At 35.3% G+C, this 24,856-nt stretch overlaps 1 protein-coding gene across 1 annotated transcript in view; it reads left to right on the top strand.

Annotated features, from left to right (window-relative positions):
- ADSS2 (adenylosuccinate synthase 2) overlaps positions 1–24,856 on the top strand; it is a 35,728-nt gene that overhangs the window by 3,648 nt on the left and 7,224 nt on the right. The window contains exons 2-8 of the mRNA XM_026102611.2: positions 13,592–13,694; positions 14,970–15,038; positions 15,820–15,870; positions 18,148–18,214; positions 21,684–21,791; positions 22,016–22,097; positions 23,850–23,976. Of these exons, the coding sequence (XP_025958396.1) occupies positions 13,592–13,694; positions 14,970–15,038; positions 15,820–15,870; positions 18,148–18,214; positions 21,684–21,791; positions 22,016–22,097; positions 23,850–23,976 (607 nt within the window). The remainder of the gene's footprint in view (positions 1–13,591; positions 13,695–14,969; positions 15,039–15,819; positions 15,871–18,147; positions 18,215–21,683; positions 21,792–22,015; positions 22,098–23,849; positions 23,977–24,856) is intronic.

Genomic DNA, 24,856 nt, shown 5'->3' with positions numbered 1-24,856 from the left:
TCAATCGACCAGTGTATACAGTGCAACAAAAAACTTTAATCTTTGCTGCATGATTCCATGTTCATTTACCCATTTCATCAGCAAACTTGTTGGTCACTCTTTGCTCTTACTGCTAGAGGTAGCTGATTTATTTCAGAGCAGGGTGTATAATTCACACAAGCAGATAAGACTGCAAAGCCTTCAAATTATTATTAAACTATGCTCCCTATGCTAAAATAATCTCATCTTCCTGTTTCATCAGTTCTACTGTACATCTGATTACTACTCCAAAATAGAATTGCAGCTTCTTACCAAATCTTCTCAACCTACTTCAGCAAGGTCTGTTACATATTGTTATTGCTCAATGTGCTGTGGGGTCGCGCAGTTCTTCCCTCTGAACTGCTAATACATAGTAATTGCAATAGGTAGATTCTTAATCCTCTCTTTTCCTCATCCCCTCAAACAACGTTTTGTATTGTATAGGGAAGCCACTGCTGATCGGTTGATGCAGGGCAATTACAGTACAACAATTAGCAGAGAAGTTTCAGTGAGCGGATTCTTGACATTAAGCAGTTGCCATTGATCAGATGCTAACTGGTGACTTAAGTCCCCAGACCAGTGCTGCCTACTACATCTATATCCCCATACTGTATATATCTGCCTTTTTTTTTTTTTTTTTTTTAAACAGTAATTCCCCTAGCCTTCATCCACCAAACCCTATTTTTTTTCCTAATAATTCTCACTCAAAAAGATGTTTTAAATCTAGAGGCTGTGCGGACCCTGCAGAATTGGGAATAGCAGAACTGGTAGCTATAGCAATTGGTGCTTTTTCAGCTGCTCAGGCATTCGATACGTGATGTCTGGCTAGAGGTCTCATTTTATTTAAGTGCTAGGTGCACTTTTGGACCTTGTAGTGGTTGGCAGCATGCCAATAATGTGCTCTGTCAGGTCAGTAAAATGAGTTCTTTGGCCTGCTACTTTGCTCTAGTAAAAGAAACTTATTGAGTCATATGCTTTACAGACCTGCTTTAGAGCATCACCGGCAGAGGTGATCTCTTGTTATTGTAAACAGTTGAACAATGTCTAAATTATTTCAAATAGAAGAGTAGTTGAAATAATTTATAAAGTTGTGCTGTAAACAGTGGAGATTTAATAGTACTAAAGAGCAAGTTGCACCTTGATCTAGCAGTCTTACTGTTTCTTACTTGGTTTCTTCATGGTGCAAGCTTCTATAGTAGCCTGTTAACATTTCAAATACGCTTATACTTTCTCCTGTACTACCTCACATTTGGAAGAGGCTCTCTGTAAAATTCCCAAAGCCACTTTTGTTCTTCATAACCCCTCTTAAATCTATTGCTGTGAAACATAGCAAACATTAGTGGGCTTTTGTGTACTGAAGCAACATAGCACTGGGCTAATCAGCATTTTCAGTGTTTTACTTGTTTCATATCTGCCTATCTCACTTGATTTCTTTTATCTCTTAGGGATAGAATTGGTCTTTTTCCTGGGCTTGGATGAAGACTTGCATAAAGAATCTTGCTGCCTACCTAACATAGGTAGATGTTGCAGCCCTATAAGGTTTTCCAGATCATGTGAAACTAAGCTGGAACTAGTTCTAAAGAGTCTTTCTGAGTATTGTGATCCTACAGTTGTTCTTCAGAGCAAGCTCTCTAAATATAGAGGAAACCTATCAAGTTGTTGGAGATGATTTACGCTTTCTCCTATTTTCTCCTAAAAATAAAATAAAGTATTAAAAGCATAATCTGCTTACTCTTTTGTATTCCCCCTCAAACCACACTGTTGGTCTTGTTCTGATCCAACTTAGTTCTTCTGCTACTCATTTAAAAAAATCTCTGAAGTCTAGCAAAAATTTTAGGCACTCTTTGTTAAGTGTGTAACCTGACAGCTCCTTGAACTTAGTTCAACTATTATAAACATGAATGGATTTGAATGAATAAATACCAAAGAAGAAAATTGCTAGCTGCTGAAATTTTTTAATACTGAAAATGAGAAGTAAGTTGTACTGTACAGTTTGTTAACTGATAATTCATTCTCTTCTGGAAGAGAAAGAAAAGCAAGAAATTTATCGTAAAGATTTGGAATGTGAGAGAGTATTTGTTACCAACTCCTTGGTAAATGAGAGTTTTGCATACTGAAGTTTAAACGAGTTTTTTGGCAGTATTGAAGAGAGAAGCAAATAGCCTAACTGCAAAACTATATGGTGTTAGAGTATATAGTATAGTTCAGATATGTACCTCTTCAGTAGACTCTGATCAGCGTGTTAAAGGTGTGTTCAGCATTCTTAGAAGCTGCCTTCGGGGAGGAAGAAATTTATTTCTTGTAATGGTAATATCCAGTTTTCTTGACGCATTTTTGACTTTCAATCTGAGAGTTAAATGGAAATGTTTACAACCACATGATGCCAAAACAACATTGACTTGCTTCTTGCACAACTTGGCAGTCACTTGTATAACTAATTCAGAAACAACTGTGGTTGCTGTGAGCAAAAAAAATGAATGCTGGAAAGTGGTAGCATTAAAAGCAAATGATAAAAAAAAATATATATGCACGCATCTGTTGGGAGAACTGAAGAGAGCGTATGACTTCTCTTCCTTAACACAGGCATAAGATAACATCTCTTTAATCTAGACAACTAATTTCTGTTCTAGAAGAGATGACTCAAAAGACTTCTTTGCTTTACCCTGAGGCATCCTATTTTTGAGATAGACACTTGGCATTATCATGTCATAAGAAAAGGCAGTGATTTTTTCATTGTAGATTTCTTGGGCATATAGCCCTCTTAAATGCATATTCATTCTTTCAGAGCCATTTCAAATACTTTTGTATTTAGTATCTGTAGAAAGAGCTGTTCACAATATACTTCTAATAGGAATTTTAGTCACCTTTTCTATTTACCTAAAAGTGGAGGTGCATAGGGAAAAAAGGTTGTCACAGTAATGTAGACCAGTCTTAGCAATTTTGAGAACACTGCTGAAGGCAAGGCATCAGGGTTTGTACTGCTTTCTTGACTTGTTCGTAGCAGATTTAGATGATGTAGTTACTACACTAGCATCTAGTCTGCCCTTGCTTAATGAGGCTATGCTCTGGAAATAACATGGATGTTTTCAACTTATGATCTAAAATGGAGAAAGATATGCTATTGGTCCTCCATCTTAGTCTTAAATACATTATATTTCTTATGCTTTCCTGCAGTGATTTCTTACTTGCAAGTTCTACTTGTGAATATACAAATGTGCCTCATGTTTAAGCTTAGACTTCCTTGACTAGCACACATGGCACACATTTACTCTTGCTCTTTGTGCTGAACACCGAGGGTATAAAAGACAGAGGATGTCTTACTGCCTCTTTTTTAAGAGAATTAATGTTTTGTATTTATTAACAAGCGACTTTGCTTTCATTTTTCGTTTTGCTAATTATGTAAGTTGGTATGTTAAGGCTTCCTATTAGACCATTTGTACTTAAATTTCAAAAAAAAAAAAAGAAGAAATTACTTCAAAGCTAGAATAAACTTTTAAAGACTACAAAGGGGGCTTTTTCAGTGAATGATAAGTATTTTAAGTGTGCATGTTTTTTCTGGGAGGATCTTATGTGCTGTGAAAATGCAGTAACTGCAAATCCTTCTCCCTTAAACTGGAAGGGCACGTGGTAGAGGCCTTTGCATATTTTCAAGTAAATTGGTGAGATCGGTTGCAAACCTAGGAGCACAGAGCTCTTCTGAACAAGCTCGTTGGGGAAAGAGTTCTAGTTCGGGATTTCCCTAAAAGCATTTGAATATGGCTTTATATCATTTTCAGAGTCTTTTTGGAAAGTGAGATTCCATGCTTCCTCAACAGTTGGCTTCACTTGGCTTCAGATGAGCTCTTAAGTTATCAGGCATCGCATATAAAACATAGCAGAGCTTGTAACTCCCAACTTGATTTTTCATTCTAAATTTTATGTCCTTGATACAAATATCATTGAAGCAGATTAATGGAAAGCCAAATAACTTTTCTTGAATAAAAAACTGCTTAGGAAACTTTGTTGTATCTTAATATTTAGTGAACAAACACAAAACAAAAAAACCCCAGTAGTTATTTTAAGTTTAGTGTTTTCTTAACTGAATTTTGGAAATGCAGTGTCTGGTCCAGCACTATAAAACTGAACTCAAGTCAAAACTGTTGATTTTCTTGCTGGATTAAATTTTAGTGTATTATTTTATCTTTTTACTGAATAAGCACATCTCTCTTTAATCCTGCACATCTCTCTTTAATCCTGACAGTAAAAGGCTATGATGCAAAAAGATTGGTCTAGTAGTCTTCAATTTAGCCTTTTGAAGACAGGCATAAGTCACTGCGTTTTGGTCAGACTACAACTTGATTAAATTATCAAGACCTTGGTATAACTACAAAAAATGATTGGTTGTAATCTGGCCAGTTAATCAGCTCAGTATATATTCCAGAAAAAAATTGCATCAAAGGGTAGTATGAACGCTCCTTTTCCTTGCTTTGTACATGATTTGGAAGCTGTTATACATATACTGAGTGTAAAATGCTAAAGAGCTCTTGTGCTACAGGAAGGCTGCAAGTGAGAAGACTGTCTCGCTTAGGACTTGTTCATAGATTATTATTATGATTATTTTTAGGTGCGCTAGTTTAGTTCCTAGCATTGTCCAGAATACATTTTTTCTAACTGTTCTAAAAGTTATTTTTAACTTTTCAGTCTTCAGAGATACAAGGAAAAAGTCATAAAACTATATTCAGGTAATTACGTTAGTATTGTTCATAATTCTGTTCAACTCTTTACCCAAAATATTTCAACAGGCATATTATTTAAAAGTTACAGAGTGTAAGAGGGGAAATCAGACATTTTGCTTGGTTTGGATAAATGCTGAAATAACTTTGCCTTGAAATGTACTACAGATGTCCTATTAGCAATACCATTCAGTCAATATGTTGGAAATGTAGTCCTCCTTGATACTTTGATTAATCTTCAGTATGTTTTTGAACGTTCCTGTCTTGACCATGGTACAGCATCATGCTTTTGTTAGTGGTAAGTTTTGTCTTCAAGTGCTTTGATAGTGGTTTTTGGCTAGCAGGAGTCACTTGTTTGATTTGTTGAAATTTAAAGTTTGTTTCCAGTAAAATGTCAGCTAGCAGATAATGACTTATGCCTTTCCAAATTAATATTTTCAGCCACTCAAACTATTGCAGAAAGGGTGTTTCCGTAGAATGTTTATCAAATGGCCCCCAGATGTGCAACACTTGTAGCTGGCTTTACTATCTTATGCCCCCTCTGTGCATTTGTGACAGATTCTGTGCACATTTGCCAGGATAGGTATATTTTAGAGTAGTGTCTAGTTTTGTGTGTAGTAATGGCCAACGTATCTCAATTGAATATATGGATGCAAATTCTTGGGTGTGGTGCTTAGCCTAAAATCCTTCTCAGTGTACTTAATCTTCTTTAGCAAGAGTTGGGGGGGGGGGGGGAACCAAACAAACCTACCCTGTTCCCCCCCCCAGAAAAAAAAAAAATTCTCTGAGCAGTTTTCCACTGTAATAAGAATATTTCAAAAGTGGTATTTCATGGAGAATATTTTTGGAATGAGGCTGCTAGAAAGTGGGTAAATCCAAGTCTTTGTTACCATGATTGCTGTCATTCTGACAGTACTTATGTGATAATTTGTCTATTAGTATGTACTTTTCCATCAGAGTTTTGTATACTTAGCTGTTCTACATGTTGAATAGCTTGGATATTTCAGGATTACCAGCTAGTGGCCAGGGATCATATGCTGTTTCAAGGAAGTGATTTAAGCATACTGCATTAGTGAAACTGGAATAATGCTTTGTTTTCCTTTTTTTTTAAATCTTCTGCATTAGTTACCTTGCAACAACAGATTTTGCTTAAAATATTATGGATTGGATAGTGATCTCATGCCTGATCGTATTTTTGCAATTCTGTTTATACTTAATGACTTTAATACTCTAATAGTGTAATTTAATTGTATTGAGATGATGAAAGGAGAAAATGCTACTGTGTCTCAATAGGATTTGAAGTTGTTCATCTGTCAGAGCACCCAGCTAAAAAGCCTCTAAACTAAATTCGTATTTTGAAATGCATAGATTGATGCTTTTTCATGATGACTTTCACACTGCATCTCCAAATGAATGGAAAGAAACTTTTTCATTCTTATCCAGCCAGCACCCTTTTGAGCTGGATATGTTTGGAAGCTTAAAAAATGACTTTTCCAAGAATCTTAGGAAACTTTCATGGCTGAGTCCTTTTTTCTTTTTCCTTGCATCTAAGGTATGATTAAAAGAGCTATTTCCCAACTGCATAGTTTCACAAACTGCTCAGACTGACATTGTTGAAAGAAGTGGTGTTCAGTACTCCTTTCACTGCGAGCAAGCTCATGCTCTCCTTTGTATCGGCACAAATGCTCTGTGCCACCTGAAGTTGTGGTGGCAGTTGTAGTTTCAGAATTGCCTGCAGTGGTAGAGGTAACTATTACTAAATTGAAAACCGGAGACGGAGTCCAGCCATGAAGCTAACCAGTGTAACTTTGGTATATTCAGAAGTCTAAGGAGCAACAGCTGGGACTAGGTACAAGGATGTCAAAAGTTAAGGAATGACATCATATTGGGAAGTCTATGTTTGTGGCAGCTCTAAATTATGTCTCTGATAGAATTTCTTCAACCTTTAACATTATTTGTAACTGGATATGACTTTAGGCTGCTTGAAAAAGCTGATTCCTCCCCTTAAGAATCCTTCAGTAAGGAAGGGGAGATAAGTGTTTTCCAAATACTGGGGTGAAATGTATGGGGAGAAAAAATTAGTGCAAGGAAGGAGAAAGGACAAGCAAGCTGAATGCTTTTAACTTTAACCCCCCTTAGTAGATTCCTGGCTTATGAAATTTTGATTTTTGAAACCTCAGAGTATGCTAAAAATGTGCAATGATAGAGATGCACAAATAAATGATATTTCTATGCAAAATATGTTTGGGGTTTCAGGAGCAGTAAACCTGTGTTAGTCTCTCAATAGGAGTAGCTAGTGCAGTTGTGTTACTCGTGCTTACTGCTCCGTTTTATGGGGTAGCAGCTTTGTTGCTAGATGGGGAATCTGTCTTATGTTCTGTTTTTCAGCAAGGCATGCACCAATATGTCCTATATACTCAGTTTTTCATGATGAAATAAGCATAAATCCAATGCTGTTTTCCTAATGTAAGGAAAACTAAAATGAGAAATTTTTTTTTTTTTTAAAATAACTCACTGTTTTCTAAGTATATTATATTAAACTTCAGGGAGAAGATAGTTTATATTCTCACCTGAATAGCTTAGTAACCTAATCCAGACAGTTATTTCAGTATTAAATAAACAAAAGTTAAATTGCAGCATTATGCATACTACATTTCTGAACAGCTTAGTTTCTGGTGTAATATTAACAGGAACTGATTTGTTCTGATCTGTTCAAACTATATACTTCCAGTTCATGGCATCTGAATGCTAGATGACTCAGTCTTTTGGGCAGTAAACACCTGTTTTTCTGTTTTTTGCCTCCCTTTGTCTTTGGCATGTTTCAGAGAAGATGCCTTATTAAGAAACTGTTAAGTAGCAAATATCCTTTCAGAATGAAAAGACTTAAAAATCAAAAGGTTTGCGATATTTTAGGTTTCATCCATTGAAATGGGAAGCTCAAAGTGTGTAAGGATTTTGCTGTGTGTATCCAAACTTGAAATACATGTGTAGGGGTGTTCTTGAGTGTGCAAAATATAGTTTATCTCCTCTGAAGTATCTGTGAGAGGGGAAGGGAGGTTCTTAAATGACTTTTAAGCGAGGCAGCCTTATTATTCAGGTTCAAAATTCTGATTATACTGTTTTGGCTGATGACATAAGGGTTTAATATATCTGGTATTGTAACATCCAGTGAGATGCAGCAATGAATAAAGAAAACCCTGTTCACAAAATGTATTACACTTACAGAAACAAATGTGTGGGTTTTTGGTTTTTTTTTTTTGTTTTTCTTTTTTTGGTAATGTTTTAGGGGTGTTAGGTTTTGAACTACTCTTAAAACAACAGTAGCAGGATGTGGAAAATTTATGGAAGTGGAGGGAAGACACAAAGCTTTACGAAAAATTTCAGTGTGATTTTGATACTGTTTAGTAGTGGACTTGATCTTGGAACCTCTCTTCTGGTCTTGTGTATACTGCCTCAGCTGGGTTTTTTTTGGTCTTCCGCAGGTTTAGCTTACCTAAAAAATGCTAAAAGGATCTTTTTTTTTTTTTTTTTTTTTTTTTTTTTTTTTTTTGTAAAAGCACTTTCTTGTGTGGGGGTTTTGGGTTTTGGCATTAGGTAGTTGCCTTTGCTGTCTTTTCAGGATCCCTTGCTTTTGCATGATTTTGAAACTATGTATTGTTTTGCAATACCAAGCAAGTGGAGTTTTTGAGTCTAAGACATTGAATATGTCATGCTAGTTCTTCCTCATTCCTTGTTTTTTTTTTTGGGGGGGGGTGTTTTTGTTTTTTTAAACACACAATATTCTTTCCCTTACTATGGCAGACAGCTCTGCCTTAGCTACCTGACCTCCTCCACAGCCTCCATTCCAGCTTCCAGAGGGGCATCCTGCACCACCTTTCTGCTTAACTGCAATGCTTCCTTCTCATAGTGAACTTAAAGTACCACAGGTACTTTATTGTACCTTTCATATACAAGAAGTTTACTGGGGAAATATCTCTTGCCTCATCTTCTCAACCCATTTGTACAGTCTGTGTATTTGTATCCAAATCCAGGGCTGCCGTGCCCTAATGAGTGGGTCTGGGTTCCTCCAGAAGGTGGAAACTGTGGACCTTTGGTAAGTTGGCCGTGGCAGATCTGCATGACTCAACTGAGAGAGGTCTTGCCATTCTGCATGGAGAAAGGGAAAAGGAAGTAGCCACTGCTGCATGTGTGTAGTGTTTTGCTCTGCACTTGGCCTCTGCCTGTGTTGGTATGAGGTAGGTGTTTCAGTTTTCACATGGCCAGAAGGGAGAGAACTTTGCTGGGGGCTTCTTTTGTTCCCTCAGTTTGAGAACCTCAAGGATTACCTGGATGTGGTAGACAGACTACTGTATCTAGTTACTTAACTAGGAAGCATTGCCAGCCCCGATAAATGACTTCTGTATCTTCATTTCCCTCTTGCAAAAGCTTTATGAAGTGCATTGAAGATCATTTGAGCGTGAACTTTGTTTAACTAATGAAAATAAATTCCAGAGTTAAGAATTCTCCATTAATAATGTTTAAACATTTGTATCAAGGGAGTGACAGCTCGAATGACCTAAGTGATCCCATTTGGTTTAGTGCAGTGTGGGAGGAGTGAGAAACCCAGATGGAAAGGACTCAAGCCAAAAGTGACTTAATCGTTTCTACCTTGAATCACACCCGGAAGCAATAGATGCCTACAGTACAAAGATGTTGGCATTGTCATCAGCTTCTGAAAAAACAAACAAAAAAACCCAGCAAAAAAAATCACTAGAACTCTGAGTTCAAGTTTTTGTAATTAGAGTTGTTTACCAAACCTGTGCTGTGCGGTATCTGAGCATACCTGTGTAAACTTTAAAAATAGTTTGCTGTAAGTGTATAGTATGAATCAATCTCATCTTAATGTATTACAGTTACTGCTTGTGCAAGTGTACACTTACACTTCTGTTAGGTTAGAACTTACCTGTAAATCAACAGCAGAATTTTGAAAATGCTGTTTTCAGCCTTTCAAATAATTTCAAAATCAAATGCTGCTGTTCTAATGCTCTCTTAAAATATAGTTTGAAATTTAAAAGTTTCATTTTGAAAAATATTTTTAAGCAGGATGACTTATACCAGCTGGTTGATATCAATAGCAGTTTTGGCATTAAATCTTGTAATATTATGGTACACATCACATGACAAACATTTAAAATCTGAGATTCAGATGTGAGTATAATCTGAAAACAATCATTTAGAAAGCTTGAGGTTTTAGTATGGTGTACGAATGTATTCATAGCATGTGTTATGCTGAATTTTTCTTTGGTCTGTAGCAAAATCCCTTAAGGTATGACTTCTAACAGTACACAGAAGCAAATGGGAGGAAGTTATAGCAGAAACTAATATAATACATCTTTTCAAAGATTTCTCAGCCCAATTCTTGTTTTGGGAAATAATGTTATGGTAATAGGACAGTATGGACTTACAGAATATAGCCATTTAGTAAAAATTGAAAGGTGATAGATCCATAGGCAAATAAATGAGATTACAATCTGAAAGTTTTGGAGAACGCTGAAGTCAAGAACCAGTAACTAAAGAGTGAAGTCTTAGAGGGTCTGCTCAAAGTTTTGAGACCTTCAAAAAGGTGTGGATTTTTCTTCCTGTTTGTTTTAATAAAATTCTTTATACAAGTCTGAGGTCTTGTAGCATGATTTACTGAATTCCTGTAATATAGCACCTTGGTAAAGTTTGTATAATTCTAATACGGCTTAAATGTAGTGATTCCATATGAGCTGTATTTAAAAAAAGAGAGGCAAAGTAAACAAAATGTGACTTTCACCTGAAGTTCTCTTTTATTTAATGTATTTGGCATAACTTATGCACATGGGCGATTGAGGAAAACCCAGTGAAAGTATTTCCTACACTGCTGTATTATCAAGAATTTCTATTTAGTTGTAAAAATAGAAGAACCTGATATTTGTGGAAGGGCTTATTTTTCGGCTTAATGGATTGTATTCTAATTCTTGAAAATATTAGAGACTACTAACTTTCTTCTAAAGTATGAGTTGGGCTATGCATATAGCTCAAGGTTTAAAAGGTAAAATACCGTATTTACATAAAATGCCAGCCATGTGGTGTTTTTAAATGCGCATGGAAACAATGCACCTTCATCTATCTTGGTATTGTTCAGCAGTGCAAGGGAAGTCTTGACACCGCCAAAAAATGGCAGATATGTTCTCATGATTAGTACAATCTAAGCCTGTATGTTTTACACCCTACTCAAGTGGTTGTGACTACTGAACATTACGTTACTGTCTCTGAATGGCACTAGTAGCTTGGCAAACTTTAAAAGACTAAGAATTTGTTAATTGTGATCTAATCTCTGTAATGGCTAATTTCTATTCTTCTTTCTTTGAATAGACCCTTGATGCTAGAAAACTATTTGCTTGAAATACCTTGTGAAGTAAAACATGAAATTAAATCAGTCATTGAATTTCTAGGGGCTTTCAAGTTATTCACTAATCTGGATGTTGCTCATGGGTTAGTCCCGCTAATCTACACTGCGGCAGGACAGCTTGGACTCTTCCATCTTTCTTCCCAGTTGCAAAATACTCCTGAGTACTTTAACATTGTACTTGGACCTATTGAACTTTCATCTAAAACACTTTAGTAGTCATGTCAAATTTCTTTACGCTGATATTACTAATGGATCTAATGGAGAGGAAAAATTTGAAGGAACCTGATGGGGAAAGAAACCAGCATTTTCAGCAGATATGCTTGACTGTAAATGCTACTTTTGTACATAGCTGTGTTTTCTTTCCTTCTCCCACAAGAAAGGATTCTTTCCTAGATTCTCAAATATTTAAATCAAGAACAAAATTTGTGTCTTTTTACAGATACTGAAAGAGCTTGCATATTTTATATTTGTGTATAACTTAATAGTTCTTAGAATATTATATGGTTTTGGAATAATTTGCAGTAGCCCAGCAGTATCAACAGTGCATTTACAAAATAGTAATAATGTAACCTATTAATGAAACTATTTAGCATCCTTATAAATCAAAGGTACAACTGTGGAGGCAGTAGACCACTAAATAAATAATCTTTATGAAAAGATAAGAATAAACTTGAAAGGCTTGCATTATTTATACATTCAGTGTGTCTTAATTTCACATGTTGTGAATGGAAAGTTTGGCCTTTTCTGGTTAAGTCAGATCTTTTCTAGTGAAAAGTATCTGTTCACAGAAACCTTTACAACCTTTTAAAGTTATTGCTTGCTACATGAAAAATGAACAAACAAAAAACCTCTTAATATATTACAAATTCCTTTTAACTCTTTTTAAATTCAGACATTTTCTTTGTTGGGTTCATGGATCTTCTCTCTGCTTCCAAAGGAGGTAGGACTGGTATAAGAGTAGTAAGTCCTCAGATGAATGATGCTGAAGGCATGAGAAGTTTTGTTACCAGCCTCACTAAAATAAGGCTTTTACCTGTGGCGTGTGTGTTTATATACTGGCACAAATGTGTTTGATATCTAAGAATATTCTTTGTATAATGTCTACTATATGTAAACTACTATATGCAGACTATATATACTACTTGTATAGTATACTATGTATACTGTTTGTACTATATTATGCAATATAGTCATACTTTGTAAAGTTCTAGAGGTGGTGAGTTGCTGAGTCCATTGCTTAGAAAATACTTTCTATTATAATCTACTGGAGAAGTTTTATGAAATATTAATCCATGGAATTATAAACCTAAAATTTCTTTTGGAAAGTTATTTCCAGTTTATCTTGCACTGAAAAAAGATTTCAATTGTTAAGGCTTTACTTCTGTGAAGCAGTTCACTGGATTTCTAGTGCTAGGTCCCTCTAAATGCTGTTCCTGTAGTTATGACAAACAGAACCATTTTGTATGTAACCTTGTCTTGCACAAGTGACTCGGTCATGAGAGCGTTTAAGCTCATTTTCAGAAATACAACAAACAAGAAATGGAGGTATTTGGTAACCACTTCATAATCTTTTAAGTTCCATAAGCTTATCTTGACCCTTCTTAAGATTTGGACACAGGCTTCTTTTTGTATTTTAGCCATATTCCACAGTTTAACAAATCTTAATACTCTTGTACTTTATGGTAATGAAAAAAACTGGGAATGTCGAGTGCTGGTTTGTAAATAGATTTCCTGTAATTTAGCGAAACCATGATTGCATTTGTTGCCTTAGATTCGCTCTTTAACAGCACTCTTCGGCTGTGAATGTGCTGTACCATTTAACAGGCCTTTCTTCTGTCTGAAGAAGTATAGAATGGACTAGTCAACTTTGCTGATTGCCATTCCTAGAAAAATATCCAAAAGACAACCCCACATACAGAACAACAAGTTTGCATGTTGCCAAACAGCTGGGCTGATCTGCACTAATAACTCTGTTAGTATGGTTTTATGTACTCAGTTTAACTCGTGATTTTTGTCTTTGCTGAGGTTGCAGTCTGACTTTAATGTTTATGATCCCTAAGTGTAATAGGAATTTAGTAAAACTGTTAATGGATATATATATATATTTTTCTTTTTAAAAAAATATTTGCATGTTCTAGAACATGTATGTTTCTGCCCAATAATTCTTAGAAACGTTTTTATAAAGCTTGTTCCAAAGATTTTGTACCTTTGGTGAACTAAAATAACATCCAAAGTCTATATGGCAGAAAATACTAATGCCAAAATTTTCAATTTAGACAAAACAAGTTCAGCTAATTTCCTGGGGAGAAGCAGGTCTCTTATAGATCTTCTGTCTGTAACAGAAATGAAAGCTGCAGAATTGGAAGTGGAATCAGTTTACTGAATCTCTGTGCTGTTGTGTTCATGTGTCTTCAATATCAAAAACTATAAACTTCTTTTTTTCCAGGGAGGCAATAATGCAGGGCATACAGTTGTTGTGGATTCTGTGGAGTATGACTTTCATCTGCTGCCAAGTGGGATCATCAATCCAAAAGTTACAGCATTCATTGGTAAGTGGGACATCTCTAAAACAGAAATAGACAATAATGCAGTTCTCAACATCTTAAAATGACAACGCAAAATATACCTGAGAACATATAGGATCAGGATTTTTCTTCCTCAAACTTACGTGGGCCTGGACTCCAGTAGTGAGGCTTCTTTACTACCTTGTTAATATTGACATAACTAAATTGCGAAGCTTGGATTCTGGATATTTCTTTTGCTTTATTGTGTTGCATAGTCCATCTTTTGTTATCTGTCCTGTCACTGCAAACAGCTCTCTGCCTAGCTTAATTCTCTTTTCTTTTTCCTCATCTATTTCCTCTTACTTTCTTTACTGCATATCTCTCTTATTCTCACAATCCCTCCCTATTCTGGTCTTCAGCCCTGCTGAGTGACTACCAGTACATTTTGCAGCATAGATCTTTCTTCCCTTTTCCATTGCACAGTGAAATGAATGAATACAGAATCCGAGAAGATTTCTCCACTGTATAGTTTCTTGTCAAATGGTCTTCTCAAGATGGTACAGTAGGAGGCTTAGGGCAGTGGCAGTACTATGTGATGTCAGGGTCTATAGCTGTTGGGTAGACGTTATCATACTGACAGCTTCAGGTCTGCTGAGTTTGACAGGACCTTAAGATGGTTCAGTTTTGATGTATGGAAATGCTCGTTCTTAAACCCTTCAGCGATGCTGGTTAAGTGTGTGAACTGCTACCTTTTTTTTGAGCAGTGTGACAGAGCGGCAAATCTCAGTTTCCTGTAGGAAAACGAGCTTGTTCTGGTGGAGCTTTTTTCCTCTGTTTTTTTTGCTAGCCTGGTAACAATGCCACCTCTATTTACATGATATTCTGTAGTTACTTACAGAGGAGTGCCTGAGGGATACTAATGTTTATAATGATGCTAGAAATGAGCTAAGCTTTCAAAAAAAAACAATTGTGTCATTAAAATGGAATACAAAAAGGGAAGCTAATTTTAGAAATGAGGAAGAGGAAGTTGTATTCCAGGCTGTCCCACAATACTATTACTGATCTAAGCTGAAAGTTTGTTAAGTCTTTTTTTTTTAAAAGAGATTAATGTATGTAGTTAGAAACCCATGCTTTAACTGTAAGTCAGTCTTTTACAGATAGATTCCAAAGGAATGAAAACTAATATATTAAAGGTTTAAAAACTTAAATGAAATATTCTTCATACAAAGCATGATGTCTCTCTGAATTGATTGGAATGTTATTTCCATGTTTAGCATAATACACTAATCTTTTTGTAATGGTAACTTGTAATTTCTTCAGGAAATGGTGTAGTAATTCATTTGCCAGGACTCTTTGAAGAAGCTGAAAAAAATTTGAAGAAAGGAAAAGGTAAGAATATTTAAAGATACTACTTTTAAAAAGGTGTATGGGGCCTTTCTCAAAAGTTTTAGGTAGAGGATGCCTTTGCAGAGGTCATAATATGTTCTTCCAGAACTCCATTTACCTGATAGCTTCTGACAGGAGTCTTGCTAAAAGTCTTGGGGCTCTGATGGGCAGTAGAAGTGCAAAAGGAATCTTTGTACTGTTTCAGAGCAGAACATCTTCTAGACATAAATTATCTGCAGATATTTTTTTTGTTACCTAAAGCAGTAGAATTTATTAAATAAAATAACTTCTTAAAGTGTGTTACCTGTTCACAATTGTTATGCCTCTTGCAATACTACTGTACAATTTGATATATGTTAATGCAAACAAATGCTATTGGAATCACTTGCTTCAGAACTCTTTTTTTTTTTTTTTTTTTTTTTTTTTTTTTTTTTGATAGTTGATGTTATGTCTATGGCAATATCTGGCAGTAATCTGCTAGAAGTGAGGTAAATCAGCTGTCTAAATTATTCAAAAGGAAAAAGCTACTAATCGGTTACTGAAACTGAGAAACAAGTAAAATATATAGAATTTTTTCATCTGGATAATGAGCCTGATTTTCTTAGCTTTATAGGCTGATGTCAGGTTTTAATTATTGCAGTCTACTTGTTTTCCCTGGAAGGTGTTTGCTTATCCTTTAAATGTATTCACTGAAGACTAAACATGAAAAGCATTTCTCCATTAAACATCAAAAGAGAAAAATGCTACGTAAAACATAACTTGAACTATCTTACTTTCATTTAAGGGCTAGAAGGCTGGGAAAAAAGACTAATAATTTCTGACAGGGCTCATATTGGTAAGTTCTCCATTTTTATTTTATTTTTACTTTCTCTGAATTTTCCATGACGTTAAATAGGTGAAAGTTTTTAGCTATCTCTTTACATTGGTACATAAAATTATTTGGATTAAGCCTCCATATCTTAGGTGTTGTAGCTGCTTTGGTTTGTTGAAGATCCTGGAAAAACTTTTTAATCACTCAAGACTCTCCCAGGCTTATATTCTGGTGACTCTTTAATCGTAAGCATATCCTAGTCAGGAAAATGGGTTTGCTCTTCAAGCCAAAGACTAGACGTGAAAAGCAGTCAAAAAGCACTTTGGGAGTTAATTGACTGGAGGATTCATTCCCCCCTTATTGTAAAAGTGGTGTTGCGTTTTTTTTTGTTTTGTTTTGTTTTTTTGTTTTTTTTTTTCCCAGAAATGTAGCATCTTTTCTGGTGGGGAAACCATGTGACTGTCCATGACTTCCAAACTAGTGAGTTACCTCCCAGCTAAACTGCCATATACTCCAGAAAAGAGACTGTGGGAGTGGCTATGGGAAAGACGTTATAGGGATCAAGAGAATGACTTTCCTCTTGCAGTCTCCTGTCAGGGAGCTCATGAGTCAAGCTTTGATCCCAACTGATATTCCAGACAACTTTTCAATTTAGAGCCTGGAGTAAAATCATGTTTAGAGTCTTTTCCTGGATGACCTCTAGGCCATCTTTATTGCATAAATTCATACTTTAAATTAGATATTGGGACATAATTGCTTAGTAACTGCACATATTAGGAAATGGGCTTTTTGTTGATGTGGTAGTTATTTTTTGAAGGTACAAACTTTTTGGGTTTTAATCAGACAAAAGCTTATGACTTTTTTTACTATCTGGAGTAGCTTTGTGAGTGAACATGCTATTTCAGAATAAATCTGCTTTTACTTTGAGTAATTACTCTGTTCAGTTTGAATTACTCTGTTCAGTTTGAAACAGTTGAATAACTTCATAAATTACTAAAACCCTTTTTAAGCAAAAAAAATCACTACAAGCAAATTATTCGGAAATGACTAGATTACTAGAAAAGCTGTTGTGCAAAGATTATATTACAGTGGCAATACTGTGAAGTTCTTCATGGATAAAGAGATCTTGAGTAAAAAGGACCAGTTATTGACTGTCACCCATAATCATTCAACCCCTTAGAAACAACCAGAAAGTTCACTAATGCTATATTAAGAGGTTTCGAAGATGGTCTGGAGATCTGTTGCCATTATAGATACGCCTTATCTAAAATGGGCATTGGCAGTCAGTGAATTTTATTATTAGTCTATAACAAAAGATGAACTAAAGTTGGTTCAAGCTGCTAGGGATGATCTAGCCCTTGAAATTATGGGGAAATGTGGAAATAAACACAAAAATAACTTGGTAAGGAAGACGAGGAAAACAACTCTTGTTTTAGAGACTAGAGCACTTACCGAATGAGTCAGTTTCTTGCAAGTTTTCCATCTTTCATGTGTAATGAGTAGATTAGTTGTTGAATTTTCAGGACATAGTGTTTAAGAAAAATAAGTTGGTCACCTGCAAATGACTGTTTTCTGTTAACCTGCAAACTGCTGCTGCACTGCTTATATGTGCCATGAGTCTTGTTGTATTTATTTTTGGTAAATAAAGAATTGTTGCAAAGAGTGTTTTGCATAAACTTTGTTGCTGATAGTATGTAATACAAAAAAAGGCACTACTTGTGAAGATGACTTCTGTCTTTGTCTTGTACTGTGTTGGTTTATGTAATCAACACTGGAAGATTTTATCCAAATGTATTTCCATGGATGCTGTGTTGTTAAAATTAACATGACCTATGAAGTCTTTAGAATGAATGAAAACATTCTTAAATTTCCTACCTTGAATTTCATCAGTATGACTATTTATTATAACCTGTTTTCCAGGATTTTTTTCAATTATGCTTTTTCTTCCTGTTTGTGGTCTATACATTATTTTGGGCCATTACTAGACTGAAATGGCTTAGTTATTCTATGGGAGATGTATACACAGCCTGTGAGTATTCTACAAAATAAACATGTTTTTTAAAAAAAAACAAAAACAAAAACAAAACAAAAACAAAAAAAACATCAGCCACCTCAGAACACTTTGGTTGTAAAAGAATAAAAAAAAGGCTCTTTCCATTGTAGTTGCCTCTCTTTTGTGAAAATGTTTTTGTTCTCCACAGTGATAAATAGGGTTAGGATGAGTTTGAAGAAATCGTTACTGATATGGCTATTCATTTCCTGCAAATTTTGTACTTAAGGGAATTTTTTTTATTTTCTTAGTGTTTGACTTCCACCAGGCTGCTGATGGAATCCAAGAACAACAAAGAAAAGAACAAGCAGGAAAGAAGTATGTAGTTTTATTATGTCAAACATGGGAAACATTTGACTTAGCAAACTGGATTTTCTTTATTGTTTGTTGTCATGTTTAAAACTGTATTAATTATTCCTTGCAAGTCTTTAATGTGAGGTATGTAGGGATCATTTATTACACTTCTGTCCTTCAGTGGCAAGCAAAAAATTATATTCCTAATGAAAGAGTTGTATCTTGACCTTTTTTTCATATGAAAAAGTTCCTACATCCTAATTTGCTGTATGAAAGGGTTGCTGCTTCCCAGCAGAGAAATATTACCAGAGAAATGTGTTTCTTTAAACCCCCCCCCCGCCAAAAAACCAACCCCCCCCCCCCCAAAAAAAAAATTTCTGTTCATAAAGATTGAAGGACCACTTCATCATCTCCAAATAACTAAAGTCTGATAGGACTAATATGGTATCTAGTGACTTCTGTTTTCAGAAGTGCATGGAAATATTCATGCTGTCTGTTACACACTGCTGTTGACTTTATGAAGCTTTTGTAATAGGTGCTGTGTTTCTAATTTGTGATTTCCAAGTAGCTTGTCAGTTCTTGAGGATGGGGAAGGAGCTGGCAGAATTAACAGCGTAACATGTCTACAGTTGGAGTGTAATGCAGCACTACAGATTTCTGAGATAAAAACTTTAACTTATCTTCTCTACTACTATCTCAAACTAAAATCCATCTCCTGAGGGGCGGTTGTGTATGTGGATGGAAATTAATTCAGTCTTCCCTACTGAGACTTCAGATAAAAGGTATCATCCATGACTGTAACCTTTAAGAGAATGTCTGATTTGGGCAAAATACTTGTTTCACACAGGTTATTGCATGCTAACTTTTCAAAAACTTTAAAGAGCAAATAGGAAGACAGTCAGTATCTGTACATCAGCTATTCTTGAAAAATGTTTGTGGAGTACAGATTAAAACTGATGTATGACAGTATTTGTGGTTAAAAACATTAAGTCACTTGGCTGCTTGTGAGAGGGAAATACTTTATTAGTCAACGTTAAAGACTGTAAGAGAATACTCAGTAAAGAAATAACCACTTTCTGCCAGTTAATTCGGTTTAAAGAAACCCAGAATTATTTTTCCCTGTAAACATGTCAAGATGCTGCAAAAACCCTGGGATTCCCACCTCGGGAACTATAATAGGTAAAAGACTCAAACTCCCTACGTCATCATTCTAGTCAGAGAACAAATAATGACCTATTAGTAGCATAGAGAGAATTACATTTTATTTCTATTGCTTTCAGCTTTTGGACTCTAACGGATGGGCTATTGACCTTTAATCAACTATTTTACAAATACCTAAAGAGACAGCCCATGAAACAAATTTACGCACCAGCATGAAGTGCAAAGAGACCAAAGCGATCATCCCAGTGATCGCTATGATCTCAACAGATGGTCCTTTCAGCAAAATAACTATACAACAAAAGTTCATTTTTAAAGGTTGGAGGGTTCTCTGTAGAAGGAAAAACAGGGCTCTACTAAGTTTTCCAAGTCCCTAACTCAAGGAAGGAGACGGTACAAGAGAAAGTAGCGTAGCAGCTATTTGAAATCAAGAAGGAAAAGTGAGAAACAATGGCACTGGTCAGAAGAAGGCAGAATTTGAGTTTACAAAACAGAGACAAAGTTGAAGTGACAGCAGCATAAAGCCAGGCATTGGAAGGCATTAGAAGAAGGAAGGAGGGAAAAAAAAAAAAAAAGACAGTGCTAGCTGTTAAAAGATGAGAAAGCGATTCCAACAGAGCTTTGCTGGATGGCTATCAAAATGGAACTAAACTGTGTTCATCACAATCAGCTTGTCAAACATCTCCCCATCACTTTCAAGATTGAAGTAGTTTTCTAAGGAGAAGCTAACAGTTGTGCAGCGTTTTCAGAAACTCGCTGTACATTGCTATACTTAGTTTTCCACTTCATAGATTCTTTTTTTTTTTTTCTTGAGAGGAAACACAAAGCCTTGACTTTTTCCATTACAAAATCTGGCAGATGCAAAATGGCCCAGATTTCTTCTAAATTCCTTGAAGTTACTATAATTCAGTTTAAGAGGGACTCCATTTCAAAGTGAAGGTACAGTTTAATCCTAAAGTCTAGAGATATTGAGATGTGCTTGAACTGAATTTCAGTTCACTCACATCAGTATGTAATTTGTTAGTTGCTGTTTGCTATTATAAGTTTAGAGTAGATTTAAAACAATCTAGAAAAAACAACAGATTATTCCAATTAGACTCAACATTGAGTTATTTCAGGGAGTGGTATGTTTGCCTTCTGTCTGAAATCCAAGACATCTTGACTTTGTATAGTACAGTATCATTTAACGAAAGCAGAGTGAGGCTCCTCACTAACTAGGAGTTTGTGGCTTAAATTGATTCTAACCCACCCCAATGCATACCCTCCACAGAGATTTAAAAAGTTGGTTTCCACTTGTTTTGTTTCATAAGACACGCCAATTCGTAAAGGAGTTAAGTTCTCAATCAGGAGACTCTCTAGGTGTTAACAGTTGTATAAGCATAATCAGATTGCCATTTTCTATACTGTTTCTACAAGGAAAGCTGTATGATCCTTACCTGTAGTTTTTCTTGAGCCACATTTGAACAGATAAAAGCATTCAGTTAAGTTAAAATTAAAACTATTGCTTATTTATACCGATCAACTTTAAAGTATTAGACACAGAAGAAGTTTAATACAAAATATGCTAATCAGTCATACCTACACTTTGGCATGCTACCAGGCTATTTCATTTTCTTTCACAAAAAAGTCTAAGTCTAGCTGTACTTCTCTGACAGTAAATTGTATCTTGTGATATCACTGGCTTAAGCTAAAAACCACTCAGTTCTATCTGCTTGTCAGGAAAAATGGGTAGGTAAAAGTAAGAACAGTAATTCAGGTTTTCAGAATTGGCTACAGTAAAAATGTGTTCCTGAACTGTTTCTTATGTACATTTTGAGCATCAAGCTCACTTTTAGATATTGGCCAGTGTTTCTATTCTCCTAGCTTGAACTGAGGCTTTCAGTGTTAAATGAAAGATTTCTCCTGTACAAACTTGAAATCCATAATGTCTGTTCTTTTGCTTTATCAAGGACTTTCTTTATCTCTTTAGGAAATAACTTTTTAGGAAGGTGGTTAGTTAGTTTCAGTTCATACTGTCAAACCATGTTGTCTTGGCATTCAGTTCCTTAAGTGTAAAATCAGGGAAACTTATCACTTGGGTTTTTTGTAGAAAAGCATTTCACTAAAATATGAAAGGTTATTGCTTTAAAAACAGAAGTATGTGAAAGGTATGTACATAGTTTCAGAACATGTTCATGTCTCTTAGTTCAAGTTGCATACTAGAAGTATCTTGTGCGTCAAGATTTTAAATGTTTGCAATAATAGCATTTGATTTTATGCTAAATATGTGTTAGCTTTTAAGAAAAAACAGCCTAGTTTTATATCAAGAATAACTTGTATTATTATCTTTTGAAAGCTTGGGAACTACCAAAAAAGGAATTGGTCCAGTATATTCTTCAAAAGCTGCTCGAAGTGGACTCAGAATGTGTGATCTTGTTTCTGATTTTGATGAATTTTCTGAGAGGTAATTTCTATATTTTAACACACAGTTTCAAGCTTAGTTTTCAGTTTCTGGGTAGGTCCCTGCGTAAACAATTGTATCTGGCTGCTGGTACATTTTTGGTGTGCTGTTCTGCTTAAAAAATATACTTAATCACAAAATAATTGTAGACATAAAACCAAGAGAAGCTAAGGTGGGGGCAGGAAGCAAACAAACAAAAAACCGTAGTGAAAATTTTTGCCTTTCAGGTTCAAAGTGTTAGCCAAACAGTACAAAGCTATATATCCTACCTTAGAGATAGACATTGAAGGGGAGCTCAAAAAGCTGAAGGTAAGCCTGCTTCTGTCTGTTAAATGATGTAATCACTCTGTGCAGTTACTGATATATAAACCTCTAGACTCTCAAATGCTTCTATGAGGAGTTTTGTATTCTCTCATGGGAGATTGATATGTATTGATTTTTAAAGAGTCTGACTCCTTAAGGATTCTTGATGCTGCTTTATGCAGCGTTTGAAAACCTAGTTACAAGAGAGCTATTGCAAACTTTAAGAAAAAGTCTTATTTGGGAGAATTCTTCTTGCCTTTCTACTTGCTCAAACATATTGGCTGAAAAAATAAGATTGTAATTGGTGATGGGATGTCTTTATTGCAACACAGAATATGAATTCCTCTTGTCAGAACCTTGAGAATTGTAGGATATTACTATTCTAAAAAGGTAGCTTGCTTTTTTCTATGCTGGTAAACAGTAACCTGATAGCAGCAGAACTAATGAAGGCTGGTTACCAACAAACTAGTCTTGTGGTTAATTATGAATTCTGACTTGAAGTTTTCCCCGTAACTGGAGCACTTACGAGATTTTTTTCCCTAGTGTTGATTTTGATTTCTTATGCTTAATAGTACAAGTTTGCAGTGCAAGCCAAGTTCTTATCTGGAAAACTCTCAGGTGCCTTAACTTTACCCAGCCTTCTCCCCCCTCCCCCCAGCATTTTATAGAAACTTAACTCTCTTTGAGACTTTTACCCTTTAGAAAGCTTCAACCAAATTTGACAAATGGATTAAAAACATTGAGGTATGTGTGGAACAGAGGAAGGAACACACAGTTACATATGCTTAATTATTTTAGAAGATCAGGCCAAAGAAAATCGTCCTTTTTAGTTGCCGCTAAACTCAGTTTGCCAACTCTAGAAAGCAATATGTGGGAGTCCTTAGCATTTCTGCTTGGCTTACTGTAAATGATGTCACTTACACATGTTGAACTGTAGACTTTTATCAATATGTAGACCTGAAAATCAGTTATAACTAAATGTTTTATAATCCTTTTCAGTTTTCTTCAATACACATTGTGACTACAGAATATCAGAAATTCATTGTTGGGGTGAAAACATAATATGTAGTGTAGCCTTGGGAAAATTACTTGCACTTAATGTTTGTTTTTTGCTAATGTAATTCATTAAATTCTGAAAGAGTAAAGCTGCTATATTCCATGTGAAGTGATTCATTAGTATGAGAACTTCCATATGTTCTCGTGAGAAAAAGGCCATGTGCCAACTGCTAATTGGAATATCATTGGGTTCTTACACCCAATTCCTCAAAGGTATTTAGATAATTTGCCCTTAATTCCAATAAATAGCATTCAGTTTTGTTTCTTTCTTTAAGTTATTTTACAGCTGTGTGCATTTGTTGGCCAGTAGTGGAGCTCTCCAGATGCTGGTTTTGGAGGAGAAGTCTTGAATACTTGTAAATGAAATGCTGAATACAGTAAAATATTGTGATTATACTCAAGCTTGAATCTTTCTAAAACGTTTAAAATACTTCAACAGTTTGGATTTGTGTTTTTCTTCTTTCTCTCTAGGAAGAGCCTACATGTCTACTGTGTAAATATGAACCTAATGTTTCTCTTTCCCTTGCTCACGTATTGGCACACATTTATTTAGCATTTCTTCACGTTTGCCTTTCCTTTTCAAAAGGCTTAAGACTCTTGTTATGAGAGAGGAATAGCACTTAAACATTTACCTGGAACAGTTCTCTGGCTGTCTCTATCATAGTGAAACTATATTAGACACTAATCTTTTGTATTACTCAGGGCTACATGGAGAAAATAAAACCAATGGTAAGAGATGGTGTCTATTTCATGTATGAGGCTTTACATGGACCACCAAAGAAGATCTTAGTAGAAGGTGCAAATGCAGCGCTACTGGACATTGATTTTGGTAGGTACAGCCTCTTTGAGAAATGTGTTGCTGTATATTTATGCTGTGAAAGGAGAACTTAATAGAAACTCTTCTGTGCATACTTGTTTTTGTGGAAGAAGTGTTTTGTATTTTAGAACAGTATTCTTTGTGATTTAGCAAATCTGAGAATTTAAAGAAATTCTTTAAATACATTCTTCTAAAAAGTTTAGACTCTTCCAAGATTAATCTTTTGAATGACATCAAGGATTAGGTGACTAAACTACTTTTCTTAAGTAGAGTGTAACTACTACAGACTTCAGTGCTTATAAACTTCATATGAAATAATTCACAGTTGTATAGATCTGTGGAAAACACTTGAGAATAAAAATTGATAGCTTTTTAATGCTCGATAACAGAGAGGCAAAGTATATATGCAAAATATTTGACTTTTAAAGAATATGCTTGCATTTTTAAGCCATTTATGTAACTTAGAATTTCACTGTTTTAGTTCAGGGAAAGATGACTGGAAACTGGTTTGTTATTGAGGCAAGAATGAAAAGATTATCCCAGACAACTTGAAATTATAAATGGTGCAGTTGTTCTTATAGTACTATAAATTTGCTAATGAGAAGCTTCTTGATAGAAACAGCTTTTTCTATTGTGAAAGTTATTAAATTCTGAGGGACAGACAAATTGCTGTAGCTCTATGCAAGCATAAGAAGCCTGTACGATTGGCTCCCACGTTCTGCCACATTTATTTTTCTTCAGTCTCCCCAGTATTGTAGCTGCATCATTTTTATTTTTAGAAGGGTGTTTAAGCCTGAAACTCAGGCCTGCGAGGACTACTGTCAAACGAATACAAAATTGGAACACACTCTACTTTCAACTGATAGGAGTTCTGATATGGAATGTTTTTAAA

This window comes from Dromaius novaehollandiae, chromosome 3 (genome assembly GCF_036370855.1).
Source record: "Dromaius novaehollandiae isolate bDroNov1 chromosome 3, bDroNov1.hap1, whole genome shotgun sequence".
NCBI lineage: Eukaryota > Metazoa > Chordata > Aves > Casuariiformes > Dromaiidae > Dromaius > Dromaius novaehollandiae.
This window is presented reverse-complemented; position numbering and strand designations above follow the sequence as displayed.